This window comes from Myotis brandtii, unplaced genomic scaffold (assembly GCF_000412655.1).
Source record: "Myotis brandtii unplaced genomic scaffold, ASM41265v1 scaffold38, whole genome shotgun sequence".
In the NCBI taxonomy this organism is placed as follows: Eukaryota; Metazoa; Chordata; class Mammalia; order Chiroptera; family Vespertilionidae; genus Myotis; species Myotis brandtii.
This window is the reverse complement of record NW_005364596.1, coordinates 3,454,757-3,466,450: the sequence shown is the minus strand read 5'-3', so window position 1 is coordinate 3,466,450 and position 11,694 is coordinate 3,454,757. Positions and strand designations below refer to the sequence as shown.

The 11,694-nt window shown below is 44.0% G+C and overlaps 1 protein-coding gene across 5 annotated transcripts in view; it reads right to left on the bottom strand.

Moving 5' to 3' along the window:
* PAPSS1 (3'-phosphoadenosine 5'-phosphosulfate synthase 1) overlaps positions 1-11,694 on the bottom strand; it is a 120,024-nt gene that overhangs the window by 49,422 nt on the left and 58,908 nt on the right. For all 5 annotated transcript variants that reach the window (XM_005872422.2, XM_014544738.1, XM_014544740.1 and 2 more), the window contains exon 10: positions 5,417-5,685. In XM_005872422.2, the coding sequence (XP_005872484.1) occupies positions 5,417-5,685 (269 nt within the window). The remainder of the gene's footprint in view (positions 1-5,416; positions 5,686-11,694) is intronic.

Below are 11,694 nucleotides of genomic sequence, written 5' to 3'. Positions count from 1 at the left end.
GTAGGATAATAAAAGGCTAATATGCAAATTGACCAAACAGCGGAATTACTGGTCGCTATGGTGCGCACTGACCACCAGGGGGCAGACGCTCAAGGCAAGAGCTGCCCCCTGGTGGTCAGTGTGCTCCCAAAGGGGAAGTACCACTCAGCTCATGCCTAGTGAGCGCAGCAGCGATGGCGGGAGCCTCCCCCACCTCCGAGGCAGCACTAAGGATGTCCGACTGCAGGGAGCGGGCCTAAGCCATCAGTCGGACATCCCCCGAGGGCTCCTGGACTGCGAGAGGGCACAGGCCAGACTAAGGAATCCCCCCCAACCCTGAGTGCACAAATTTCATGCACTGGGCCTCTAGTAGTAAGATAAAAGAACATGCTGTGGAAGTTAAATACATGGCTCTATGGCCAGATGGTCTATAGATTACTATGTGACCTTGAACTACTTTTTGAGTCTCAGTTTCCTCACCTTTAAATTGAGAACAGTAATAGTACCTCCCCTCAGTGTTGTTTTAAGGATTAAGTTAGCTAACACATGTAAAACACCTGAAATGTGCCTGATAAATACAGTAAGAGTGCAATAAATGTGGGCTTATTATCCTCTATTTCTCAATCACTGTATTGGACAACTCATTTACCATGCTCCAATTCCTCTTCAGGTTCAATGAAAACATTTTTGCAATTACTTTAGAAATAGTAAAAGTATTACAAAGTGCTTGGCCAAATAGTTTAGATCCGTGGTCGGCAAACTGTGGCTCGCGAGCCACCTGCACTCTTTGGCCCCTTGAGTGTGGCTCTTCCTAAGCCTTAGGAGTACCCTAATTAAGTTAATAACAATGTACCTACCTATATAGTTTAAGTTTAAAAAATTTGGCTCTCAAAAGAAATTTCAATCATTGTACTGTTGATATTTGGCTCTGCTGACTAATGAGTTTGCCGACCACTGGTCTAGACTAAAGGACAGAAATGGCTAAAATGAAAAAGAACAGGTAAATAAATACACTGCAGATGGAAGTGTAAAATAGTACCACCCACTGGAAAACTGACTGACAGCATGCACTGAAGCTGAACAAATACAAACCCACAACCCAGCAATGCTACTCCCAGGTAGGCCAACAGAAATGTGCACTAAAACTTTCATACAGGCACTACTCTTAACAGCAAAAAACTGGAAACTGACCAAAACCCTATCACAGGGAACACTCCGCAGTTCTGAGAATGACTAACCTTCAACTAACTACACACAACAATAAGGGCAAGTTTCACAAACAAAATGTAAAGTGAAAGAAGCCAGACACGAGAAAGTATGGAATTCTAGCTTTAAAGGGTGTCAGAACAGGTGGGACTGGATGGTGGGATGTGCCGCCCACGCTCCCCTCGGGAAGGAAAGATCATCCCCAGCTGCTAGGAGCTCTGCCAGCACACACCAGGCAGCTGTCCACCCTCTTTAGAAGCTGCCTCTCACAGAGCAGCAGCCCAAAGGCCCGCCCCTTCCCGAGCAGCCAATCACTGGTGAACAAGGGGTATAACCACCTATTTCTTATGCAACTTGGAACATCTCTGAAGGCCTTTCCAGAACTCCACATGGGATCAACTAGGCTTCCACTAAGACTGAATCACAAATCAGCTTTTCCCACTGCCCAACCCTGCTCTCTTTCCCTTCCCTTCCGTAATCACTGACCCTAAGTACTCTCCCTAATAAATGTCCTGAACCCTAATCTCGCTCTCAGAGTCTGTTTCCCAGAGTATCCAAACTACAACCAAGCAAACTGGATCCACAATGTGAGAGGTGGGGACAGTGATGACTACTGTGGAAAAGGCAGGCAATGTAGAGGAGGGGGAAGGAAGAAGAACTTCTGGGGTGTTGTAGTAGTGTTTTTAAAAAATATGGGTTTTGGTTGTATGAATGTGACCAAATGGGGGAAATTCATTGTGTGATTTTTCTGATGTACTATAATTATACACGTACTTCAATACGAAATTAAAAGAAAAAAAAACTAGAAAATGATCAGAATGGGGCAGAACCTTAAAGAACATTCAGTCCCTCCTCTGTGCATCCTTTAAATAACTATTTACTGGGAACTCAGCACAGCCCAGAGATGGCTAACCCAAGATCGAAAACCAGCTGGTGGCAAACCAGGTCCACATCCGTGCCTGGCCTCCTGGACAACAGTTTTCTACTGCTTTTTCCAGACCATGTTCTCACAGGCAACACTGGGAGTCGAATCTGAGGCCTCCTGCAACCAACTTGCCAACTAGGCAGTTTTGCCTTGCAAGGAGGAAGACTCTCAGGTGAGCCAAAATGCAAGCACCCAAAGGTACCTGTAGGTATCTCCACCTTTGAGTCTTCCTGTAGAAACATACCCTGCTCTGAAATCAGAAGACATGAAAATCTTCCTCATGTAGATAAAACAGCATGCTTGACCCTCAAGAAAGAATTCATTATAGCTGGCTGCATTTATTATTTACCTATCACCCACTCCCACCTTCTAAAAAGCAGTTTTTAGTTCATTTAGTTAATAAAATGTCCTCTCTCTTCTCCTTTTAGAGAATAAGAAACACAAAGAGGAAAAATATGCCCTGAATTAGGGAAGATAAATTCCTTCACTTTCCTATCTGGCTCTTAACGAGGTTATTTATCATATACCCATTTCTGATGCTAAACTCACTTGGGTCATTGAAAATCATTCATCCTATAATTTTGGAGTACTTCAGACCAAATGATTCCCTTTAGATGATGACGATGATAATGATGGTGATGATGGTGATGATGGTGATGATAGAGATAGGACCAAAGGAGAGATTGGGGAACCACTGTTACAAAATTGTTGCTTTATTTCCAAAACAATTTTAGTTCTTCTTTGAGATGTAAAAACTAAAGGTCATGAGTGATCTCTAGGAAACTCAAAGGTCTACCACTGCCCAATATTCATGAGCATTGTATAACAACAAAGAGGGAAGAATGTGGGAGTTTTACCTGCATTACTTTGGCTGGATCCAAGAGAAGAGTTAATCTTTCAGTGTGTTGTGACAGTTGTTTTTTGTTCGCCTGTTTTTCTTGGAAAGAGGTAACAGAGCATACAACCCCACAACTAAGCTCTAATAAAATTTTTTGGGCTTGATCCCAAAAAATAGCTAAACATTCTTGGATTTCCTTTTAAGCTTTTTTTTCTTTCTTTTTTTCTCTTTTTTTGGAAGAAGACATCACAGGAGTATATATAACTAAATTATTTACTCAAAAGGGCTTGTCTCCCAGATAAATTTGACCAAGAGATGAAAATAATGCAATAATAACGTGCCTTCCACTCTTTAGCTTGAACACTCAACAAGAAGCTGGTTAGGAATTTCCCACTGTTATTTAAGTCATTCATTCATTCAACAAATATTTTTTGAAAGCCTACTCTGCCTTCAAGCAAAAATCTATTTAAGTCCTCCTTATAGAGAGACATAAAAATATCTCAAACTATCCCTTCTCAACCCTTAGTGGAATGCTAGAACCCTCTCCCACCCAAACCAAGAAGCAACTTTATATCCTGACTCTCTTATGCACCAGTCCTTCACAAAAGAACAGATGAAGAATATCCCCTGAATGTTTATAAGACATTCTTTTTACTGCAATACCTTTGGCCCTTCCAAAATTCAGAAGAAGAAAAAATCAGAGCAAATCTGTTTCCTGGGAAGAGTGACTCAGGACTCAGTCAAAGGGATGAGATAGGTGCTATCTGAGCTGTGTCTGTAACGTGGCCAGCATTTAGTTACAAGAGGTGCCTGTGTCACACCTTTCCGAGCTCACCAAGCCCTCCGTCTGCAGAGAACTTGTTCCACAACTGGGACCAAGGACTGCAACAAGAGCAAGAGGAGCATGCCCTTCCCCTGCCCTCCCTTCACCCCTAGAGAACATCCCTGACAGAGCAGGAGAGCACTCCGGGCACACTCAGTGTTTGCAACAGACACACAGATCAGACGGGTCTGTGGCCGACACTAGCTGTATTCATGAGAGAGGTTTGCACACTGCTGCATGAAAATCTGAAAAGCAGTCTACCTCAGTTGGTCCAGCATACATCATGGGGGATGGGAAGATGGCCACCACTGTTGTTTCGGGATTCAGGACGCCTTCCTCCAGCACGGCAGCATGCTGCTTCATTCGCCACATCAAAGGAACATCGTCATCCTTGGTCCAGCCACCCAGAGGGTGCAGGAGAAGAACAGGGCGCCGGTAGCCCCTCTGTAGAAGTTGTTTATGGGTGTCTTGCATTAATAGAGCATGTCCGTTGTGCACTGGGTTGCGTAATTGAAATGCAAAGACAGCATCTGAAAAGAGCATTTCCAGAGTTAAGAGGAGCATGTTTCTAACAGATGACCTTGCAAAAAATAAACAATTCTTGAAGCTTGATGCTTAGGAACAAGCAAACATGCATTCTCGGAATCAAAAACTGGTAAAAAAACAAAACAAAACAAAACAAAACATGTATTGCTCTGACCACGCCAACATGACCTGCACTTCTACTGTATGTTTACTTTACAAATCTCACATGTTTTAGGATGTGTCATAACAGTAATGGGTTTATAACAATTACTTTCTGCATTCATGGGAAACTTGTATGAACAACGATCATACTCTCGGGTCCTGACATCCTGGTTCAGCTGCTTACATGGATATAAATTCTTGGTCTTTGCCTTAATGACCCACCAGGCCAATCCCTCCATAGCAGCGGTCACCAACCTTTCGGACCTCATGGTCCACCAGTGGTCCGCGGACCACCGGTTGGCAACTGCTGCTCCATGGGACCTAAGATACTTCTTTATTAAAAGAATACAGTAAGGTGGAGACATTTATAATTCAAAAAATTTACTTGTTTTCCAAATATGTACATTTATACTTTGCTTGACTGGAACCCTATCTGGCTTTGTGATGCCAGGTTGGGATTTTGGATTACAGCTGAGAAACACCAATATCCCTTACAAGGGCCATTGCTATTACCCAAACATTAGACTGATTAGCTCTGTATCTCGGGTTTAGAACCCTGGCTTTTATCCCTACATGGGGCTTCCTATTAGGAGACCTTTCTTAGAAGACATGGTTCTTTGGGGTCACAGAGCAATCTCACAGAAGAGAGTGATAACCCCGTTAGAGGAGCTCTGCATTATAGTGCCTTCACAACACCTGGCACAGGTGTCACAACAGAGACACTTACTAAGCACTAATGAATCCTACTCCAGGTTGCTGTGAGTTGCTGCACTGATGGGAACGTTTGGGGTGCCCTCCCTTCACCCCTAGAGAACATCCCTGACAGAGCAGGAGAGCACTCCGGGCACACTCAGTGTTTGCAACAGACACACAGATCAGACGGGTCTGTGGCCGACACTAGCTGTATTCATGAGAGAGGTTTGCACACTGCTGCATGAAAATCTGAAAAGCAGTCTACCTCGGTTGGTCCAGCATACATCATGGGGGATGGGAAGATGGCCACCACTGTTGTTTCGGGATTCAGGACGCCTTCCTCCAGCACGGCAGCATGCTGCTTCATTCGCCACATCAAAGGAACATCGTCATCCTTGGTCCAGCCACCCAGAGGGTGCAGGAGAAGAACAGGGCGCCGGTAGCCCCTCTGTAGAAGTTGCTTATGGGTGTCTTGCATTAATAGAGCATGTCCGTTGTGCACTGGGTTGCGTAATTGAAATGCAAAGACAGCATCTGAAAAGAGCATTTCCAGAGTTAAGAGGAGCATGTTTCTAACAGATGACCTTGCAAAAAATAAACAATTCTTGAAGCTTGATGCTTAGGAACAAGCAAACATGCATTCTCGGAATCAAAAACTGGTAAAAAAACAAAACAAAACAAAACAAAACATGTATTGCTCTGACCACGCCAACATGACCTGCACTTCTACTGTATGTTTAGTTTACAAATCTCACATGTTTTAGGATGTGTCATAACAGTAATGGGTTTATAACAATTACTTTCTGCATTCATGGGAAACTTGTATGAACAACGATCATACTCTCGGGTCCTGACATCCTGGTTCAGCTGCTTACATGGATATAAATTCTTGGTCTTTGCCTTAATGACCCACCAGGCCAATCCCTCCATAGCAGCGGTCACCAACCTTTCGGACCTCATGGTCCACCAGTGGTCCGCGGACCACCGGTTGGCAACTGCTGCTCCATGGGACCTAAGATACTTCTTTATTAAAAGAATACAGTAAGGTGCAGACATTTATAATTCAAAAAATTTACTTGTTTTCCAAATATGTACATTTATACTTTGCTTGACTGGAACCCTATCTGGCTTTGTGATGCCAGGTTGGGATTTTGGATTACAGCTGAGAAACACCAATATCCCTTACAAGGGCCATTGCTATTACCCAAACATTAGACTGATTAGCTCTGTATCTCGGGTTTAGAACCCTGGCTTTTATCCCTACATGGGGCTTCCTATTAGGAGACCTTTCTTAGAAGACATGGTTCTTTGGGGTCACAGAGCAATCTCACAGAAGAGAGTGATAACCCCGTTAGAGGAGCTCTGCATTATAGTGCCTTCACAACACCTGGCACAGGTGTCACAACAGAGACACTTACTAAGCACTAATGAATCCTACTCCAGGTTGCTGTGAGTTGCTGCACTGATGGGAACGTTTGGGGTGGGGAGAGGTGGGGCGGTCCCATGGGGAGGAAAGGAGACTCTGGCCCAGCACGAGCCTGCAGCACCAGGACCAAGGAGACACCTACATGGTTCAGGCCAACAGGCCGGGGCCTAGAAGACAGCCCATTTGATTGGGGCACTGCTTACACACAGGGAGGTACAGCAAATAAGTAAATACGTTGAGGATAATGGGAGCCAAGTTTCATACCATAGGAGAAAGAAGGTATAAACACAGAAAAAAAGAAAGGCTAGAACAGACCATGTGGAATTGGGTTATAAAGGAAAGTAGGGTGACTTCACGGTTTTCAGCTATTTAGATAGGCAGATACAGGGACAGATATAAATGTGTGTGAGTTTATGTATATATATATGCAAATGTATATTTCTTAGTTCTGTCAACTAAAAGGTCCTACAAGCAACAACTCTGCAGTAAATTGACAATGAGCAAAACTGAAGTCCAAATTTTGCATTCTCTTTAGAATGGTTTTTACCATTGCCCACTTAAACAAATCAGGGCTCCTGGGCAAAATGACTGATTCTGGGGCTAAGGCAAGGAAAGTACAGTAAGTCCTCAATGTCATCCAATGACGTATCATGAAACCGATTTTACCACAGGCTAACTGATTTTAAGGAGAGTTAAGTTCCTAGGACAGCTCATCATTATAATGAAACTAGAGGTCCAGTGTACGAAATTCATGCACAGGTAGGGTCCCTAGGCCTGGCCAGTGATCGGGCCTACAGAAATTCATGCACAGGTAGGGTCCCTAGGCCTGGCCAGTGATCAGGGCCTACAGGGGCCTCCCTTCCTCTGCGGCCAGCTGCTGACTGGGGCCTTCCTTCATTCCACACCGCCACCTGGTGGTCAGCGCACATCATAGCAAGCAATCAAACTCCCAGTAGAACTCCTGAGGGGACACTTTGCATATTAGCCTTTTATATATATAGATAGATGACACTGAAGTTATGCAAAGGCCTGCTGCTCAACATGAGCTGAAACATTCTTTGTGTCATGAAGAAAGTGCTCAAAGAATGACAGGGACACGTCAAAAAGACAAAGCAACCAGCCTAGCAAACCCAGAACAAGCTAAATATCAAAGTAAGTAATAGTAATGGATCGTACCCAACTGAGTAAAACAGGAATCTGTGAGTCCCTAAGAATAAAATAAACGAATAACCAATGGAGGAGAAGTGGAAATTCTACCTTATGGTAGAAAGTCAACTAATAAATGTAAAAGGAATGAGGGGATTAGAAATTCACCATTTGACAGTATTTGTATTGTGCTAAAACTAGCAGGTAAAAGTTTGATGACAACAGAATATTTATGGTCTAAAATCCCTCCCCCAAAATACTTGTTAGTAAGTATAAAATAATTTGCTAACTTTACAGCAGAAAAAAACCTGGCAAACACAATCTTAAGTGATAAAAGCTAACTTTAAAAAAGGTTAAACTCATCTGTAACGAACGAATCAAAACTGTGAGCCACCCAATACAATGCACGAACTCTATTCCCAGCGAGTGTTTCCGAGGTGAGGGAGTGTTAGCTCAGTGCTGGATACGCAGCCTGTGTCCTCTTTAATCACGAACAGGAGTCTATCTTTGAACATGACCCTTGGTTAATGCATCTCAGGTGTATGACGACTACATTCCTAGACTTCAATCAGGTCAAATCTGATTTTGTAAAATCGCCATTTAGCAGGGTTATTTATATGAGAGGATGTGCAAAAGGAAACATAAAAAATAAATTCTGTCTCACATACACATATTTCACAGCTTCTAATAATTTATCTACCTAGGCTTTCTTTCCAAAAAGAATTAATCTAGCTCCACACTGGACATTTAACAGATAAAGTTAAGATGGATGACATATTGAAAGTTCACATTAGAAACATATAAAGGATTTTGCTGCCAAAATTTCTTCCAGGTAGAATTCTTTCCTTACTATCAGTTGCACTCAGAAATCCAATGACCACATTTGATCTGTCTGCCCATTTTTTTCTTGCCAACAGAACCAGGTCTTTCTTAAATTTCAGGTCTTTTCAATTCTTCATCACTATTTATCAACGAATTACACAAATGGCTTTAACCGTCTGTAGTTCCAGGCTGTATTTTCACCCCTACCTTTTGGTCTCTCCTCTAAAAAACTTCCGTGAATGAACGCTGTAATCAGAGCATCTGATCCATTAGGAGCTACACTCCCAGGGTTCTATCCCAACAAACATAGCCCAGTATGCATACTATTAAATTTTCTTTCATCAATTTTCCATCAAAAATAAAATAATAATGGGCCATATGAACCTAGGGCCACTAATACAACTTTCATTATGTCTCACATTTTAATTCCCATTTTCTAAAAAACAGTGATTTCCCTGATTGTCACACCATAATCAGTATAAAAATTTGCCTTCTCACTTATAATTCCTTATGGCTTAGTTGCAGACTGCTTTACCTAACACCATGTTTGAAAATAGGTGATGATCTACAAGATGACTGAAATTTAATGTTAACACTTATGATTTCCATTTCTTTCTAGCCCTCTGTACCCCTGTTCCTGGAAAAGGACCAGGTATTCCATAATCTTCACTTACAGAAAGTACACTGCAAAGCTGCTGAGACCATGAATAAAAGCAAACTTTTTCCTTAAAGAGCCAGAGTGAATATTTTAGGCTTGCAGGCTATGGGGTTTCTGCAGCAACTATTCAGCCTGCTATAGTGGTGCAAAAAAAGCCACAGACCACGCATAAACAAATGAATGTGGCAGTTTTCCAATAAAACTTTATTTACAAAAAACAGCAGTGGGCCAGATTTGGCCTGCAGGCTATACTTTGCTAAATGAAATGTGGCTGATAGAAGTACAATCAGTATTCCAACCCAACCAGCTGATGTGAGCCAAACTGTGGACGCAGAAAAGCAGAGATTGATGTGTGTGAGGAACACAGGATCATCCATCCTGTCACAGATGGATATAAAAGCTGACACAGACGATCATGTAGAACAGGGGTCCTCAAACTACGGCCCGCAGGCCACATGCAAATACAAATATTGTATTTGTTCCCGTTTTGTTTTTTTACTTCAAAATAAGATATGTGCAGTGTGCATAGGAATTTGTTCATAGTTTTTTTTTAAACTATAGTCCGGCCCTCCAACGGTCTGAGGGACAGTGAACTGGCCCCCTGTTTAAAACATTTGAGGACCCCTGGTGTATAATATCAAATGCCAGGTCAGGAAGGACACAATGTGACCAAAAGGGGTTGTGAGTTAACCAGTACTGTCTTACAGAAAACTAGTCCAATGGCACTGTGCAGGACTGATGGGCAGGGCAGAGAGTAAGTGGGTAGAGTGAAGAGACAGCAAAACGAGAAGATGACTATTGCTGTGGAACATGTTCCCCCAATTCCACATAAAGTAAGACTTCCACCAACTCTTCCATTCTCTCCACCCACTCAATCTATTCCTCCCCCAGGACCCGGACAGGCTCCTCTGGCAGAGCACAACCTACACACTGGTGAACGGGGTCACACTGTGACAACGGCGAAGACAGGCAATGCCCTGTCCCCCGCCCTCTCCCCATCCTGCTCCCAGCAGCCTGAGGCCCCTAAGCAGGGCTCTGTGTTAGCGACTAGAAAATCTGCATCTGCTGACCAGAACCCGCCCCTACACCCCAGAACATCTCGCTACTACCTCTTAGTGCCCCATGTACACCTCGGGTTGGATTCCTCCCAGCCTGCTGTGCATCGCTGGTCCTCCTCCTCACCCTCTGGGAGCACAGCCCCATCACTCACCTCAGAGACTTAGATCCCTTATCCCTTCCTCGCCCTCACCCTCCACAGGCGATGAAGCACGTGTGCCCTGGATCTCATCAGTAGCTCTCCTTCCCTCACTACCGATGCAACAGCACCCCTTCACCACCTCTTCACAAGGCGTGTGCACGACCTGGCCTCCCTCCCGAATCCAGCCTCCACACCCTGCGACAGCAGGCAGGGCAGGGGGAGACAATCTGTGGCAAGATGAAAACGCCACCTTAGAGACGCTGTCCTGAGGCAGCAGTGAAAGTGGCCCTGCCCCCAGGAGCATACAATCTGGTCAGAGGAGGCGCAGCTGACATTCACCAACCAGAAAATAAACCCATGTGCAGAAGAATAATACACTTCCTTCAACAGCAACAGGCATCATTAGATTTTTGTTTTCAGAGGATCAATCTGGTGACTGTGTGAAGGAAGAAAGGATGGAAGAAAAGAACAGGACTGGATTCATACATTCAACCAATTCCTTCCTGCTCCGTCACATGGTATGAAGCTCCTGCCAAATCCAAAGGACACGTTCCAGTTTTAAATGCTCCTGGCCTCTCCACTGCTTCTGACATAAAAAAAAAAGAACAACAACAAAAAACCACAAAAACCACTTTCCTAGTTGTTCTCCTTACCCATGCATTTTCACACAGTTCTCATCAGATATGCATGGCATTTTAAATTCTGCTTGGCCACGTTGGTGTAATCACCTGTTTCTGACATCTTGTAGGACCTATCAGAGCAGCAGGGCTCACTGCTGCATCTGATGAACTTCCTTCCCTACACTCTTCAAGAAACTCGCCCTTCACCTGGACCCAATTACTCTGCGCACAGATGGCTTCTGTTAGTTGCATCTCTGCGTCCTGACCTTGCAATTCAGCAGTTTAGAGATATTACTGAAACCATTTCAAGATATATTGCTCATTACTGCCCCGCATCCCCTCGTTTCTTCCACCTTCACTATTACTGTCACATCACAAGCCAGACGCAGGTCTAGCCCCCCAAACCCATTCCTTTGGCTCTATTTCATGTCTACATAGAGGAGCAGCAGGTAGTACAGATGTCCCCTCTTCCTCAGTTTAAACACCATCTAGTCCAGGAGCCAGCACATCCCGGAAACAAGCACAATCCGACCGTTTCCTTCTAGCAGTGGAAAGAGAAGAAGGACGTGGAGAAGGTACTTCTGAGCAAGTGTTGATGTGTGGCAGGGAGAGCAAACAGTGGCCGCGAGCATTTCCTGACGGTGGCAAGAGGGTGAGCACTGACTCCCCGGAG